Source organism: Penicillium alfredii (assembly GCF_028826965.1).
Source record: "Penicillium alfredii strain IBT 34128 chromosome Unknown utg000005l_segment0_segment0, whole genome shotgun sequence".
NCBI classification, from domain to species: domain Eukaryota; kingdom Fungi; phylum Ascomycota; class Eurotiomycetes; order Eurotiales; family Aspergillaceae; genus Penicillium; species Penicillium alfredii.
The window spans coordinates 742,868-759,121 of NW_026622702.1; the positions used below are offsets into that span (position 1 = coordinate 742,868).

Genomic DNA, 16,254 nt, shown 5'->3' on the forward strand with positions numbered 1-16,254 from the left:
ATCACCTCGTTCCATCCGTGGTAATCCGACCTTGCACCTCGCGCGGACGCCCTTTGAATCTCGGCATATCCATTGAGACATAGATCCTTGATGACTCAACCCCCAATTGGCACCAAAAGATTCTAGTTTGGCCTGGCACGGCGTCGATCTTTGCATCGAACCGACATGCGGAACATCATTTGGGCCCTCCTGGGCATGGGGACTCTGCCCCAAGTTCTGGCGGCCGACAAATTGAGTACAAGCGGATTCAACCTGTGCATGAAGGACTCTGAAATCAAGGTCAAAAAGCTGGATGTCACCTACACTCATTCCTCCAACAAGGTGCTTTTCGACGTGGGTGGAACCAATGCGAAGGAACAGTATGTCAATGCCTCATTAACGGTCACGGCCTATGGCAAGGAGGTTTACACCCGGTCCTTCGATCCATGTGGTGATGAGGTCCATGTGTCTAAACTCTGTCCTGGTAAGTCCCTTCCCCAGCCCATAGGCGCTGTGTACAAGAATCTGACCTGACTTGCCGCAGTCCCCAAGGGAACTTTTGGGGCCCAGGGTGAGCTTCCTATCCCGTCCAATTATGCAAGCCAGATCCCCTCGATTGCTTTCTCCATCCCCGATCTGGATGGACAGGCCAAGATGGTTCTCAAATCGAAGGACGGCAACGACATTGCCTGTGTTGAATCCCAATTATCCAACGGCAAATCTGCGAATGTCAAAGCAGTCACCTATATCTCGGCCGGGATTGCAGCCGCCGCTCTTGCACTGAGTGGCCTATCCGCTCTTGCCACGGCCGGGCAGACCGGTGCGCCGTCCTCCAGTCCGAGTTTTGGCGATGTGATGGGCTGGTTCCATACCATGGCCACCAACGGCATGCTGAGCGTCAGCTACCCTCCGGTCTATCGCAGCTTCTCCCGAAACTTTGCTTGGAGTACGGGCCTGATCCCGTGGGCGGACATGCAGAAATCTATCGACAACTTTCGGCAATCGACGGGCGGCAATCTGACCGACAACAGCTATGAATCACTGCACCAAGCCAGCCAGAGCTCTAGCGGGTCTTCTGCCACGAAACGGGGTTTGAACATGATGTTCCAGGTTGCTGACTTGCTCCCCCGGTCGGTTGACACTTCCTCCGATGCGAGTGTGTCGAGCGGCTCGAGCGACAACGACAGTGGTAGTCATAAATTCGTGTCTGGAGTCGAGGAGCTGTCGAAGGAGCTCATGATTCCCTCCGCAGACATTTTTATGACTGTGCTTCTCATCTTTGCCATAGTCATTGCTGTTGTCGTCGTCGGCATTCTTCTTTTCAAGGTGATCCTGGAGGCGTGGGCGCTGTATGGAAACTTCCCCAAGAAACTCACCAACTTTCGCAAAGACTACTGGGGTTTGATGGCACGTACCATCACCAACATGATTCTCGTTCTCTACAGTATCTGGGTGCTGTATTGTGTCTATCAGCTTCGGAACGGCGATTCGTGGGCCGCCAAGCTTCTGGCGGCTGTCACCCTGGTCCTTTTCACAGCCATCCTCATCTTCTTTACCGTGCGCATCTTCATCAAGGCTCGCAAGTACAAGGAACTTGAAGGGGATGCCTCGAGCTTGTACGAGAACAAGGATACTTGGCGCAAGTACAGCCTCTTTTATGACAACTACAAGAAAGACTTTTGGTGGCTCTTTGTTCCGATCATTGTGTACTCGTTTGCCAAGGGGTGCATCATCGCCGGAGCGCAGAATCACGGTCTGGTTCAGAGTGCGGGCCAATTGATCGTCGAGGCCCTGCTGCTGACCCTTTTGCTATGGAACCGCCCCTACGCCACTAAATCGTGCATGGGAATCAACATTACCATCCAGATCGTGCGGGTTCTGTCGGTGGGCTGCGTGTTGGTCTTTGTGGAAGAGCTCGGGCTCTCCCAAACCACCAAGACTGTCACTGGCATCGCCCTCATTGTCATCCAATCGACTCTCACTGGTGTTCTCGCTATCCTCATTGCGGTCAATGCCATCATTGTGTGCTGCCGGGAGAACCCCCACGCCAAGCGCCGCAGAGAAGCTGGTGAGTTGAGCCATTCCACGTTATCTCCTGTCTATGCTAACCTGAAATTTCCCCTTCTAGAAAAAGCAAACCGCGACATGGACGACCTCACTCCTCTGGACGCACGAGAATCCCTTCTGATGGAGCATCCTCCGAGAAAGGATTATGCGGAGATGAGCAAATTCAACTTCGCGGCCCCGTACGAATCGTATCGGGACCAGTCCAAAGCCCGACCTGGGTCTACCGGCAGCACCGAGCGTCTGGTGCAAGCAGACTATGGTGTGGCACATGCCCGGGGCTCGAGTCGAGACAGCCGAAATAGCCGGGGCCGTAGCCCGTCGCTTGAAGGCCACCACCCCACGAAACCAGGCTATGGCATGGCCTATTAAGCGTTGCCATCTGCTTTTCCCAGCTTTTTTCTCTTCACCTTTTGAGCCGACATGCGTCTTGTAACCAGCGGTTTGATTTGTTCCCCCGATTTTAGCGTGTTCGACATGGTTGATTTTCTGATTCCATCCTGGATTCTGTGACACTCCTTTGCCTCTCTACATAACCTTTATTTTATGTTTGATTTGTTCCATTCTTTTGCACCTGGATCTATCCCTGTCTCTGTCTTTCTTTGTTTCCAGCGTTGAACCAAGCATATGAGTGTACATGTTGAGGTCTAGGGGAAAAAAACAATAGAAGACCTTCCAAAAGTTCCCTTGGATCCCCCCACTACACCCTCGAAGCACTGGAAGGCAAGGATCGTAATGAACTCAAGAAGTAGTTACCACAGAACCCCGAGGACTGGGATAAACCATCGACGATCGTTTTTATTCACGTAAAAATCCAGACCATACCCACACCGATGAAACTCGCCGGTCAAGAATTGGGGGAAATACAGAAACACAGAAAAACAGGAAATAGAAAAGAAACGAAAAGGAGAACCTCCATAGAACCGGATTCGCCCTAGTAAACAGACTTGGAAAAGAACGAAACAGGCCCGCAGTCTAACCGCGAGAATAGGGGTGGAATCCGCGATGCCCTCCTCGACCACCGCCACGGTAGTTGGCGCCAGGCTTGCCGGCGTTTCGAGGTCCCGTGGGGGCATTGGCTGGGGCAGCACTCTGAGGCTGGGGAGTCGATCCTGTTCAACTCATTGATTAGCATATAAGGTAGCCCACGGGGTACAACATGGACATTCCATACCGCTGCTCCCAATACTTCCAGCACGGGTCATACCTTGGGGTCCAGTGGGGATATTGGGCTGGGGCACCTCGTCGTACATGCCCTCCCACGAAGTAGGCCCGCCTTGCTGGTATGGCGAGAAGGCACGGTTGTCCACGACGCGGCGAGCCTGCTGCTGCTCGTACTTTTGCTGTTCGAACGCAATCTGTTCCTGGGCATTGTAACCGGGTCCTAGTCGACGGTTAACCATCTGTGTAAGTGTAGGGAGGGGGGACAAATGGGTCTCGTACCATTGGCACCACCGCCCATCTGGCCTTGTACACCTTGGCTCTGGTTCTGCATCTGCTGCATCATGGCCGGGTTCATCATGTTTTGCATGTTTTGCTGCGAGCCGGGGCTTTGCGGGTTGGGACTCATCCCGCCCTGCTGCTGGTTGCCACCCATCTGCTGCTGCATTTGCATCTGTTGCATCTGCTGCATCATCGCTGGGTTCATGCCACCCAGGCCCATGCCACCGCCCATTCCTTGGCCCTGCGAGGCTGCGACGGCCATCTGTTGGCGCATCATCACGAAATACTGCTGCATCCGTTGCCAGTACTGTGCCATCATCTGCGGAGTGAGACCCCCAGGCATTCCCTGCGCCGCACCCGGCTGCTGCTGGCCTCCATCGCCCTGGCTCATGTCTCGGTATCCATCCCGGCCTCGACGGCCTCGGCGATCATCATCGTCTCGCAGGTTGCCGCGGGGCTGGGCTTTTTTCACCTCGATTGGCTTACCCAGAATGTCAAGGGGCCGCGACAAGGCTGCCTCGACAGCAGCCTCGCTGTCGAAAGTCACAAAGCCGAATCCACGAGGTCGTCCTGTGTCTTTGTCAATCATGAGCGTGGCGTCCACCACACGACCAAATTGCATAAAGAACTGTTTAAAGTCCTGTTCAGTGGCCTCTTGGCTCACACCGCCGACAAAGATTTTGCTTGTTTTCTCTTGTTCATCCCGAGGAATAGCTCGCTTAGGGTCAATCTATGAAGCATATTAGCGGGTCGCCTATCTAGCGAGCTATCTTCCTGTTGGGAGCTCTTACGATTTTACCATCCAAGTAGTGCTCCTTAACCATGACTGTGTTGACTGTCTTGGGGTCCCGGAAGGTAAGAAAACCAAAGCCACGCGAGCGTCCAGTAGCGCTGTCGCGCATCACCGTGCACTCCTGGACCTCGCCAAATTGAGAGAAATAGTCTCGCAGAGATTCTGTTTCAAAACCAGTTAGGGTATCTTCAGGGTTCCAGCATGGTCCCGGCACATACGGTCTGTAGTCTCCCAGTTCAGGCCACCGATGAACATTTTCCTAGCCACCTCAAATATTAGCGTAAATCCTGCATCTCGATGTATGCGTTCCTTCCAATGAAAAAGACCGCGGAGACAAAGAACAACAAAACAACAAGGTGGTTTATGTGCTGGTGGCGCCAAGCTGCTATTCACGAGTATAGGTTGAAGAATTTTGTCAACTGCCATCCCCGAGTAGAGGCGACAGATCGATAACCCGGGATTTATAGCACGGAGCTCAAGTCCACTAGGTTACATGAGCCTAGTGGTGTCGTTCATGACTCTCTTTTTTCTGCTTCCCTGGAGAAGGGTAGATGGCCGGGAGAAGCGGACAAGGTGGAAGCGGAGAGCCAGAAGTTCAGGCGGAATAAGTGAATTGTCACTGTCTCTCTGTCTGAGCCAGACCAAGGGAACCTTGTGCCTGTCTAATAGAGTATGATAGCCTCCCATCAGACAGCCGTTGCTACTCCTTGCTCTGCTCTAAAGGTATATCGACAAGAAGCTATATAGTATCGGCTGTACTATATATGGTGGCTCGCAGCGAAACTTCTTCGCGCAGGGGTCCGACCTTTTGCCCCGACTTTTGTGGATTGGTTGAGTCTGGGACTCCCGACAATTGTGGTGTTGATATTCTAAGCCGAGGTAGAGTGGATGCCGGAAGCTTCGAATGTGGCAGTTTGTTCAAATCCGTTTCCTCACACGGACACGCAGATCAGTGTGCTCGAGCCCGGTCGTGTGCGTGGCCACCAAACCGAAGACATGCATTCCCAACCACTTCAGAGTCTCGAAAGGTCCACAGAGACAGGGCCAGGGCCAGGCGAGTCTCACTCCAACTCCCCGCAGCATAGTAAAGTATCATGAATAGCACCAGGCACCACCTTGGACGCGTACCATGCAGATATCGCCAGACGAAGATCCGTAATGGGTGTAGGATTTCAAACACAAGGGTATGCGGGGAACACAATCAATTCACTTACCCGTCTTCCTTGATTCCCGTCCCCTGGGACTCGTTGTCTAGAGGGGCAGCGGCCATTGGATTGACCAGGCTAGTCTCTTGGCCGGAGCCATTGTGAATACCCGCGTCGAATCCAGACGGTTGCGACACGTTATGGACAGGCTGGGTGTCAATAGGGGCAGTTTCATAGGACGGAGCGGCTTCCGTGGGCAGCGCAGGGGCTGTCGTTTGTTCGGGTGCTGGGGCTTCCACGGCCGACGTCGTGCGATTCGTAGACTCATCGGCATCGTACCTGCAAAAGGAGCATTTAATCAGAGATAAGCTCTTTCAGGTATCAAGCGGAAACCATACAGATCGGCAAATAGATCCTCCTCGTTATCCTGGGGTTCAGCCATGGTGACAATTGTGGCAGGGAGAGACGAAACAGAAAAAAAGAAAGAATGGGGTGCCGAATGGTTGCAGGAAGTGTGAAGAAGCGAAAGTGACGAGGAGGAAAGCGGAGAAAGGCGCTTACATACACACGGGTCGGGGGAGCAGACGGGAGCAGCATTCATGGCAGATGCAGCTCCTTAGGTCGACCTCCCTTGCCGTGTGGGAGATTTGCTCTGAGCTTGCTTGAAACACCAATGCATTTTTAAATCCCCGTCAATATATCTAAGCTCTTTTTCTACATGGCCTGCTGGGGACCCGACACGCTCCTGCTGGCCCCGCACGTCTCGAATTCTACATGAGATCGCCCCCCAGCGAAGTCCGCGAAGTCCGCGAAGTCCATCATGGCTCATAAAAAGGGGCAGGTAAGCTCATTATTCCGGTTTCTTGGTTTACTGAGATAGTGAGCTGACAATATGCCCTAGGAAATGGTCCAGGTTGGTTCGTACCACACACATCCCCTTGCATATCAGCGGGACATAGCTCATCTCAACTTCCATTTGGACTCGCAGACAATTCGGAGTAGGTCTTCCACCCCTCGTTTCTCTATGGCTTCCCAATTGAGTGGCGTTGTCAATACTAATTTGCTGTGAAGACGTACAGATTCACCCTTTTGGGCCGGCCGGACAACGCCCATGAACCAAGGGTCGTCGAAGATCTATGGCCAGAACACGGTAGTGGGTGCTTCATACTCCCATGCTAGCATTTTACAGTTGGTTATCCCGTTGACTTTCCAAGTCTGTTTCAATTGTATACTGGAGAGGATGGGCTGACAAGTGTCTTCCTTGGCAGGGATGTTTCGTCCCATTCACGCCCTAGAACACCAAGTCGAACATCGGGGCCGTATGCCCCATACCCGGCATCGCATTTTGGCTCTCGATCTGGAAATGCGATTGCATCGCCTCCGCGAGAACCCTACGCTGGTATTATGGTCAAAGGTGGTGACGAGTGGGGTCACGAGGACGACGACGACGACGATGATGAAATTGTGTATGACGATGATGAAGACGAATTTGGACTCCCGAGCTTGGCCAGCATGCGGCGGAAAAAGACAGCTCCTTTGAAACCCCAGAACATTGGCCCTGGCGTCGGTGTCGGAGGAAACCCGCCGGCTCTGGGGCATGGATTGGCAGCTACCAACCGGCAGCGAACGAATAGCTCAGATATTGCCGAAGAACGTGGAAGCCCCATGTATCCCTCATCCCGGAAAGGCGACGGGAAAATCCTTCGACCTCAGTACAAGGACATTTTACAAGGTGGGGGGATTCTGCTAAACCTGAAGCAAAGAGTGCGCTGACATTCAGTGAAGACCCTGCCAATGCCCTGAACCTCATCAATCATTCCGCACCACCGACGAATGCGTCGCCCAAGGAGAGAGAGATGCACTCGAGTCGGATCTCGCGAATCAATAAATTCAAACGCATCCTGCAAGCAAGCACCGTGTCCGTGACCGAACTGCGAGACTTGGCCTGGTCAGGAACCCCAGATGAAGTGCGGGCGATGACTTGGCAGCTTCTACTTGGGTATCTTCCCACGAACAGTGAACGGCGCATCTCGACGCTGGAGCGAAAGCGTAAGGAATATTTGGACGGAGTCCGACAGGCCTTTGAACGAGGGAGCGGATCTAATGCTAGCAACCCTCCTGCCTCGAGCACAAAGCGTGGCAGAGGCCTAGACGAAGCCATCTGGCACCAGATCAGCATCGATGTTCCGCGGACTAGCCCCCATATTCCACTTTACGGTTACGAAGCAACTCAACGGTCCCTGGAACGCATCCTCTATGTGTGGGCGATCCGACATCCCGCGAGTGGTTATGTGCAGGGCATTAATGACCTAGTCACACCATTCTGGCAGGTTTTCCTGGGGATGTACATTACCGATTTGAATGTTGAAGAAGGCATGGATCCGGGGCAATTGCCCCGGAGCGTGCTGGATGCGGTGGAAGCGGACACCTTTTGGTGCATTTCGAAGCTGCTTGACGGGATCCAAGATAACTACATATACGCCCAGCCGGGGATCCATCGACAGGTCAGAGCCTTGCGTGATTTGACGATGCGCATCGACTCGGCTCTCGCCAAGCACCTAGAAAGCGAAGGAGTTGAATTTATGCAATTCAGCTTCCGATGGATGAACTGCTTGCTCATGCGGGAAATGAGCATCAAGAACACGATACGCATGTGGGATACGTACATGGTTCGTTACTTCTCCCCTCGTTTTCATTTCGAGACTGACGATCCTTGCAGGCTGAGGAGCAGGGCTTCTCGCGGTTTCATCTGTATGTCTGCGCCGCGTTTTTGGTCAAGTGGACCGACCAGCTGGTGAAGATGGATTTCCAGGTATGCGCCTTTTGAGTGCTGAGAGGCGGATGTCGGAAGTGGACTAATTCCATGCAGGAAATCATGATGTTTCTCCAAGCATTACCTACGAAAGATTGGACCGAAAAGGATATCGAGCTCTTGCTCAGTGAAGCATTTATCTGGCAGAGCCTATTCCAGGACTCGCGCGCTCATCTTCGACCTGCGGGTGATGTGCCTCCGGAAAATGGTATCTTTTATTGATAGTAATCATAATTCATCATCCGATCCTAGCTTCCATGGTCGGATCAGTTGAAATGGATGCCTTTCTGGTTGAACGCCCACAACAGCTTCAGGAAATCATTTTCATCACACATTCTTGCCCGCTTGTCAGCAAGCCCGCTCTCGTCTTCCAAGACCTGGCGCACTTTCTCGCGGACGAGCTCCGCGACCTTCCCTCGCTTTTTGCGTGCGGGCTGGTTCTTCAGCGCTTCCTGCATGCGACTAGTCTCTTCCTTGAAGAAATCCGGAACATCGTCGTCCTCATCCATGTCCATGGTTTCGTCGGGTCCCTCGTCATCGCCCTGCTCGTGGCTCATATCCATTGCATCGCCATCGGCGGTTTCAGCCGGACCATCCTCGACTGGGATGTCGTTCTGTGCGCACCAAGTCCGATAGTTTGCTTCTAAGATGTTCATGATGCTCGGGGTACCGATAAAACTGGACCGGAGCGTCTTGTTTTTTCGAACAAATGCGATTCGCAGGAGCCCATCCCACTCCTCATAATTGATCTGCGGCCGCGGGTTCTTGGGAACCATGCGGATCACGCTTGACTCAACCAGCGGCGGGGGCTTGAAGTTGTTTTTGCCGACCTTCATAATGTGATCAATCTTCGCCCACATTTGGGCGTTGACGGACAGTCGACTGTATAGTTTGTCGCCGGGCTTGGCAAACAGCCGCAACGCGAATTCCCGTTGAAACCTAGATTTTCAGAAGAATATATGAGTTTTCATGGGACATAATAGCGATGCAAAAACAATAGATGCGTGAAACACGAACATGAGAATGCAGACCCGGGGTGCCGGTGAGGTAGCCAGCAGTTTAAAGGTGAGAGGAGAAGAAATCTGGATCGAGTTAGAGCCATATCAATGCGAGATGTTGGAGGAGCCTACCTGATAAGGAGTGTTGCTAATGCACACGTCGAAATATGGAAGCTCGGTCTTCATCACGTCTCCCAGAATGACATCCAGACGTTTTTGGGCCGGGGTAGATTGAAAGCGTTTGGTCACCTCGGCGGCCATACGAGGATCCAATTCCACCGCGATCACCTTCTTGGCCTTTTCCATAATCTTAGCCGTCAGGTTACCGGTTCCGGGACCAATTTCAAGGACGACCTAGAGATAGACAATCAGTCAGTCTATGCGGGGTGGTTGAGGGGTGCTGTGGCTGCAACTCACATCGCTTTGTTTGAGCTCTGCCTTGTCGACTATGCTTTTGTAAACCGTCAGCCTAAGTCATATCCTGAGAGGCGCAGGGGAAAGATTAGGTAGACCCACGCCGCAGCGATACCCGGGTTTTTCAAGACGTGCTGGCCGATATCTGTGTTCATTTTGAAGATGCTATTGGCAGCCTTAGTTTTGGCGGCGGCATCAGAAAATGCATGGGACTGAGAAGCGCTGTTGCGCTTCTTCTGCTTGACCTTGGGCATTTTGGGCTTGAATTGTACCAAGACGAGAGGGAGGGAGGGAGGGTGCCGTCAACAGGGCAACCTTTTTTTTGCCGATAAGATTGCGTCGGGTTTACTTTTCTGCGCCCGCCATCTACCCTTCTGCGCCAGAAGCTCTCGATCCTCCGTGCCCATACAGCATGGCGTCCGGACGCAAGGATTTTCTGAGCCAGCAAGCGCCCGAAAACTACGTCGCTGGTTTGGGCCGTGGTGCGACAGGCTTCACCACCCGCTCCGACTTGGGACCCGCGCGAGAAGGTCCTACGCCCGAACAGATCCAGGCGGCTCTGACGAAGAGAGCGCAGCTTCTGGGAGCCACCCCGCCTACTGCATACGGCACTACTACACGCGAGAAAGGTGGGAAGGAAGAGAAGGAAGAGGAAGAAGATGAGCGCTTCCAGGATCCCGACAACGAGGTCGGACTGTTCGCGTACGGGCAATTCGACCAGGAGGACGATGAAGCCGATCGCATTTACCGGGAGGTAGATGAGAAGATGGACAAGCGTCGCAAAATTCGAAGGTTAGTCTCTTTTCCCCGCTCGATCTTCAAATACCATTTGTTCATCGGGCCCCTGCCCCGGTTGTTTGGAACAGATTACCGACTTGAATTGTTTGCCACCAACAGGGAAACTCGTGAACAGCAAGAACAAGAAGATTACGAACGTAAAAACCCCAAAATTCAACAGCAGTTCGCCGACCTCAAACGATCGCTGGCAGCCGTTTCCGAGGAAGACTGGGCCAACCTTCCCGAGGTGGGCGACCTGACGGGAAAGAATCGACGAGCAAAGCAAAACCTGCGGCAGCGTTTCTACGCGGTTCCGGACAGCGTCATTGCTGGGGCGAGAGACTCGGCACAATTTGATACGACCGTTGCCGAAGATGGCACGCCAACGGACGCCCGCGAGGGGGAAGGCGGCGATGGTACGATGACGAACTTTGCGGACATCGGTGCGGCGCGTGATAAGGTCTTGAAGGTCCGACTCGACCAGGCCGCGCTGGGGTCATCTGCGGATACCTCGTCAGGTAGTGCAACCAATATCGACCCCAAAGGCTATCTTACCAGCTTGACGCAGTCCGAGCTCAAGGCCGGTGAGGTCGAGGTGGGCGACATTAAGCGGGTCCGGGTTCTCCTGGAGTCTGTCACCAAGACCAACCCCAAACATGCGCCTGGCTGGATTGCGCTTGCTCGTCTTGAGGAGCTTGCGGGTCGGATTGTCGCCGCTAGGAATATCATCGCCAAGGGATGTGAGCTTTCCCCCAAGAGCGAAGACGCATGGCTCGAAAATATTCGACTGAACGAGGGCCACAATGCGAAGGTCATTGCGGCAAACGCAATTAAGAATAATGATCGCTCGACAAGGCTTTGGACAGAAGCCATGAAGCTGGAAACGGACGCTCGAGCTAAAAAGAATGTCCTCCGACAGGCCATTCTGCACATCCCACAATCCGTTCAGATCTGGAAAGAAGCCGTGAATCTGGAGGAGGATCCTGCGGATGCACGCCTACTGCTGGCTAAGGCGGTCGAAATGATTCCTTTGTCAGTAGAGCTCTGGATGGCTTTGGCTCGCCTCGAGACCCCCGAGAATGCACAGAAGGTCTTGAACGCCGCTCGCAAAGCCGTTCCCACCAGTCACGAAATTTGGATCGCCGCAGCTCGACTTCAGGAGCAGATGGGTACCTTTGAAAAGGTCAATGTTATGAGACGTGCTGTGCAGTCTCTGGCCAGAGAGAACGCGATGCTGAAGCGTGAAGAGTGGATCGCGGAAGCTGAACGATGTGAAGAAGAGGGAGCCATCCTCACCTGCGGTGCTATTGTTCGGGAAACGCTAGGCTGGGGCCTGGATGAGGATGATGACCGGAAAGATATCTGGATGGACGATGCCAAGTCCAGTATTGCTCGAGGTAAATACGAGACTGCGCGGGCCATTTACGCCTACGCACTGCGGGTGTTTGTCAACCGCCGCTCCATCTGGCTCGCAGCGGCCGATCTGGAACGCAATCATGGCAGCAAAGAGGCGCTGTGGCAGATTCTCGAAAAAGCCGTTGAAGCATGCCCTCAGAGCGAGGAGATCTGGCTGCAGCTTGCCAAGGAGAAATGGCAGGCCGGCGAAATTGATGACGCCCGAAGAGTCCTGGGCCGTGCCTTCAACCAAAATCCCAACAACGAAGATATTTGGCTCGCCGCCGTCAAACTGGAGGCGGATGCCACACAAACGGACCAGGCCAGAGAACTTCTTGCTACTGCTCGTCGGGAGGCTGGCACTGACCGCGTATGGATCAAGAGCGTTGCGTTTGAGCGACACTTGGGCAACATCGACGATGCACTAGACCTGGTCAACCAAGGATTGCAGCTCTACCCAAAGGCCGACAAGCTGTGGATGATGAAGGGTCAGATCTACGAGGCCCAGAACAAATTCCCGCAGGCACGCGAGGCGTATGGAACCGGCACCCGGGCCTGCTCCAAGTCTGTCGCACTCTGGCTCCTGGCCTCGCGATTGGAAGAAAAAGCGGGTGCCGTGGTTCGGGCGCGATCAGTCCTCGACCGGGCTCGCCTTGCTGTTCCTCAGAGTCCCGAGCTCTGGACGGAGAGCGTGCGAGTGGAGCGCCGCGCAAACAACATCGCGCAAGCCAAGATCCTGATGGCGAGAGCTCTGCAAGAAGTGCCAACGTCGGGGCTCCTCTGGAGCGAGAGTATCTGGCACCTCGAACCCCGGGCCCAGCGCAAGGCGCGCAGCTTGGAAGCCATCAAGAAGGTCGACAACGACCCGATCCTGTTCATAACCGTGGCGCGAATTTTCTGGGGCGAGCGGCGGCTAGAGAAGGCAATGACCTGGTTCGAGAAAGCAATTGTCTCGGACAGCGACTATGGCGATGGCTGGGCCTGGTACTACAAGTTCTTGATGCAGCATGGCACTGAAGAAAAACGGTCCGACGTCATCTCCAAATGCGTCACGACCGAACCGAAGCACGGCGAAGTATGGCAGTCTCTGGCCAAGGACCCGGCCAATGCGCACCAGTCGACCGAGGAGATTTTGAAGGCAGTTGCAAAAGCTATCGACTGACCAGCCAAGGCGTGTATTCTGTGGATGTATTCTTAACGGGCGTTTTTTTCTATGCTTATTTTTTGGTCGCTGAGATGCAAGCCAATATCAAAGATCTAGTCCTTTACGGAAATGTTTACTTCAAACAAATCAAATTCATGGGTATCGAATAAACTTGACCTCTTCATCAGAGACCATGTTGTTTTTTGGTCTTTTTTGGGGGGTGGGTTGTGAAAACCAACCCCCTTTCACCAGCGTCGCCGTGCCCGGCGAGTAGAGATACTATACAAACGAAGCCGAGGCGAGGGGAACAAAAAAAGACCTATCGCCAAAGAGCTCCAAAACCAGATGCAAAAAAAGCGCGACACCTCAAAACGGTGCCTCCCTTGACAGTTTCCGAGACGCCGTGACCCACCGTCCAGACCAAGAAAGAGAAATAAGAGAAACAAGTCATGTGGTGATGCGTTCCTGCTCGAATTGAACTGGAACGAGAGGCCCATAATCATGCGGCCATAGATAGACACTCGTCGAGCAACGAGGTTAACTGGTCTTGGTCTGCTGCTGCGATGTCACCGTCCCAGTCCGATGGGTATTCGTCGTCGTCCACATCCATCTCGTCCTCGGAGATCTTCGTCTCATGCGGTTCACCCACACCGTTCTCCAAGCGGTCTTGCTTTTCGGTCTCGAGTTCATCTTCAAAATATCCGCCCATAATCTGGTCTACGACCAGAGGCATATGTCCAAGAGACCCACTACCAAGCTCAAGCGATAACCGGAGATCTCTGACTCCCAACGGCCTGCGAAGACCCGCCTCTTTCGCCTCGACGGGTAGGAGACCTGTTGCGGTATCCTTAGTAATTTCGCCTCGAGTGTATGCAAGCTCCTCTCGCTCGAGTTGTTCCCGGTATTTGCGCATCATCATGCTGTTGATGGTACCCGAGGGGCCGTTGGATCGGGTGCGCGAAAACACCGCAGACAAAACTTCCTTCACAAAAGTCTCCGTCGCAATCGCCATGAGTTCCGCGCAAGGAAGAGCAGCCCCACTGGGCAAGGATTCCTCGTAGCAAATGGGGACCATCCGGGCGTGAATCGATTCGGCATCGGGGAACTCGCCAGTCTCTGAAGCGAGAGGTTGCGCATAGCGTTTTCGAATCTCCAACTCCCAGTCTGCATTTGAGCGCAATTGTTAGAGCCTCTCTTGGATTGAAGAAGTGGGGAGCGAAAACAATGTCTGGGTTGCGGAGACAGAGAGAGGGAGCAAAATCGTCTTACTGGTCTTGTTCAATCCACCTGCACTGGCAGGTACTTGACTGGGTAACTTGATCTGCTTGGCTAGGTGGTATTCCTCTAATTCGCTTGGTATTGCCTCGTTGGGATCGCGCTGGCAGTCGTTAGCATCCTATCTCCGTGTTGGATGTCGAGATCCTTAGTGGCAATACCTCCGGAAATTCCTTGATTCGCCGACGGTCTCTTGGGGGCAGTTGCATAACCTCCGTTTTGAGTCTTTGCTCCGCTGCATCCCCCGAGATCGGCTTGGATACCACCGAGGGCTTATCATTCGCTGATACCCAGTTTGCGACGCCATGGTCGGGAAGGTCTCGCGTGAGATTTCCGATCAGCGCGCACACAAAATTGTTATGAAGATGTTCTGTTTTCACATCGGCGCATATAATATGGTCGATTCGTGACGCGTATTCGCTCTGGTTGAAATGTCCTACAACCGACCAAGGTCAGGGAGGTCAGCAAGCGGATATCAAACTCTGCCGGGGGCAACAGCACCCCCAATAGGATTTGCATGGGAGCAATCGGTTAAGATAAATTCATGCGCAGTATATCTTACCTAGCAAGAAAAGAGCGGTAGATTCCTTGTACTCGGCCCACTTGTCTCCGATGGCGGCTTTCAGGTCGGTGTAGGCATGCTCCAAGTCGAGGCGCGGAATGGAGATCAAGGCCCGAGAGGCCTTGATGGTCGCGGAGGCATTGGGAGTAGCACTTTTGACCGAATTGGACGCCGCGTCAGTCCGGCTCAGGGCGGCCGGATCGATCTGCATGATGGTGTCGCAGAGGCGCGCAGGCCGAAGGGCAGGAGGGGACAGTTACGCCTTCATCAAGGGAGGAGACAGAAGGCACTAGACCAGAGAAGGCGGGGAAAATGATGGCATGGGAGAAGAGGATGGATTGATGGATAGTCGCGATGGCAGCGATGGCAGCGATGACAGAGGAAGAGAGGAAGGGAGTGGTTGGTGGTTCCCCGCCAGAAACGGCGACCTTCTGCACGGCGGCTCAGCAGTTTCGTGCGGGCAGACGATGACGATCCTCTTGTATCTTGGTTTATTATGGAATTGATTTCATATTTTACATCTACCTACAAATCCCTCAATTATCGGGTGTTGGAAAGCCATGAGGCCCTGGTGTCAGTGGGAAATCCGATCCTCAACGCGCCCCCATCTATGAGAACTACAAGGAATGGAATTACAGTCCCTGACCTGGGCAACATATGTACGTTCCGAGTTTTCTATGTAAGCTGGACTGCATCTTCGCTCAGCATCCCAAAAAGGCGCCCGATCTCAGCGATAATCTCCATGATTTCATTGGAAAGTTGACCAGTCACCAAAACTGCACAAAATCCAGTCAGCTCCAGATAGCCCAGGGAGTAGAAGAAATAAGTGGAAGAGGGAAAACCTACTGTAAGCATACAGCAGCGCACAGTCCTCGTCCGTGGTCTGCGAAGCGGCCTCATGGTCCTGACGATATCGATGGATGCGAGCGAGGAGCCGATCTCGCGCATGTTCGATGCTGGGAAGGACATCGCTCAGAGGATACTCGAGCTTCATGGATGAAGCCATCACTGTTGATGTGTTTAGCTTAGGTTACGACAAAGCAGACTGGGAGAGGCCTACCGGAGAGCAGATGGCTGATACGAGCAGATAACTGCTGCCGCTCTGTCGCGGTGTAGTTCAGAAGGCGCACTTCACCCTCAGTGGCGGTGACACTCTCCACCAGCTCGAGACTCATCGCATAGAAGGCATTCACCATTCTCCTGGTGCGGCGAATGATATTGGCATATGCGATGTCAGGAAATGTCCCTTTCAGCTCAAACTCGGAACGCGCGGAGGCATGCAGAGACTCCAGGCGGGACAAGAACCGTTCGATCTCCAGTTTCTCCTGTGGAGTCATATATGTGACAGGTTTTCCCTTCTGAGCCATGGTCGACAGCGGATCGCGCTTCCAGACCAGACTTAGTCGCAGCCAAAGCAGACTCAAGCTATCTTTCAATCGGCGCCGGGCACTGA

General features: G+C 53.5%; 6 protein-coding genes across 6 annotated transcripts; 3 read left to right on the plus strand and 3 right to left on the minus strand.

Annotated features, from left to right (window-relative positions):
* Positions 1-165: 165 nt before the first annotated feature.
* Positions 166-2,415, plus strand: NUU61_003709 (transient receptor potential ion channel family protein; the record flags this gene model as incomplete). The annotated part of the gene is made up of 3 exons (XM_056654291.1): positions 166-463; positions 524-2,047; positions 2,108-2,415. The coding sequence occupies 3 exons, from the start codon at positions 166-168 to the stop codon at positions 2,413-2,415; spliced, it is 2,130 nt and encodes a 709-aa protein (XP_056512318.1).
* Positions 2,416-3,018: 603 nt separating this feature from the next.
* Positions 3,019-5,866, minus strand: NUU61_003710 (RNA-binding protein; the record flags this gene model as incomplete). Its single annotated transcript, XM_056654292.1, has 7 exons — positions 3,019-3,155; positions 3,218-3,427; positions 3,487-4,216; positions 4,278-4,441; positions 4,498-4,538; positions 5,494-5,763; positions 5,823-5,866. The coding sequence occupies 7 exons, from the start codon at positions 5,864-5,866 to the stop codon at positions 3,019-3,021; spliced, it is 1,596 nt and encodes a 531-aa protein (XP_056512319.1).
* A 669-nt stretch (positions 5,867-6,535) lies between these two features.
* NUU61_003711 (GTPase-activating protein GYP1) lies at positions 6,536-8,458 on the plus strand (the record flags this gene model as incomplete). The annotated part of the gene is made up of 5 exons (XM_056654293.1): positions 6,536-6,612; positions 6,693-7,156; positions 7,210-8,093; positions 8,144-8,236; positions 8,294-8,458. The coding sequence occupies 5 exons, from the start codon at positions 6,536-6,538 to the stop codon at positions 8,456-8,458; spliced, it is 1,683 nt and encodes a 560-aa protein (XP_056512320.1).
* Positions 8,459-8,502: 44 nt separating this feature from the next.
* Positions 8,503-9,902, minus strand: NUU61_003712 (dimethyladenosine transferase; the record flags this gene model as incomplete). The annotated part of the gene is made up of 5 exons (XM_056654294.1): positions 8,503-9,175; positions 9,254-9,318; positions 9,367-9,588; positions 9,652-9,685; positions 9,751-9,902. The coding sequence occupies 5 exons, from the start codon at positions 9,900-9,902 to the stop codon at positions 8,503-8,505; spliced, it is 1,146 nt and encodes a 381-aa protein (XP_056512321.1).
* A 158-nt stretch (positions 9,903-10,060) lies between these two features.
* Positions 10,061-12,982, plus strand: NUU61_003713 (U4/U6-U5 snRNP complex subunit PRP6; the record flags this gene model as incomplete). The annotated part of the gene is made up of 1 exon (XM_056654295.1): positions 10,061-12,982. One exon carries the CDS (start codon positions 10,061-10,063, stop codon positions 12,980-12,982), a length of 2,922 nt encoding a protein of 973 aa, XP_056512322.1.
* Positions 12,983-13,463: 481 nt separating this feature from the next.
* Positions 13,464-15,012, minus strand: NUU61_003714 (TADA1 family protein; the record flags this gene model as incomplete). Its single annotated transcript, XM_056654296.1, has 3 exons — positions 13,464-14,120; positions 14,401-14,675; positions 14,802-15,012. The coding sequence occupies 3 exons, from the start codon at positions 15,010-15,012 to the stop codon at positions 13,464-13,466; spliced, it is 1,143 nt and encodes a 380-aa protein (XP_056512323.1).
* Between the last annotated feature and the right edge of the window lie 1,242 nt (positions 15,013-16,254).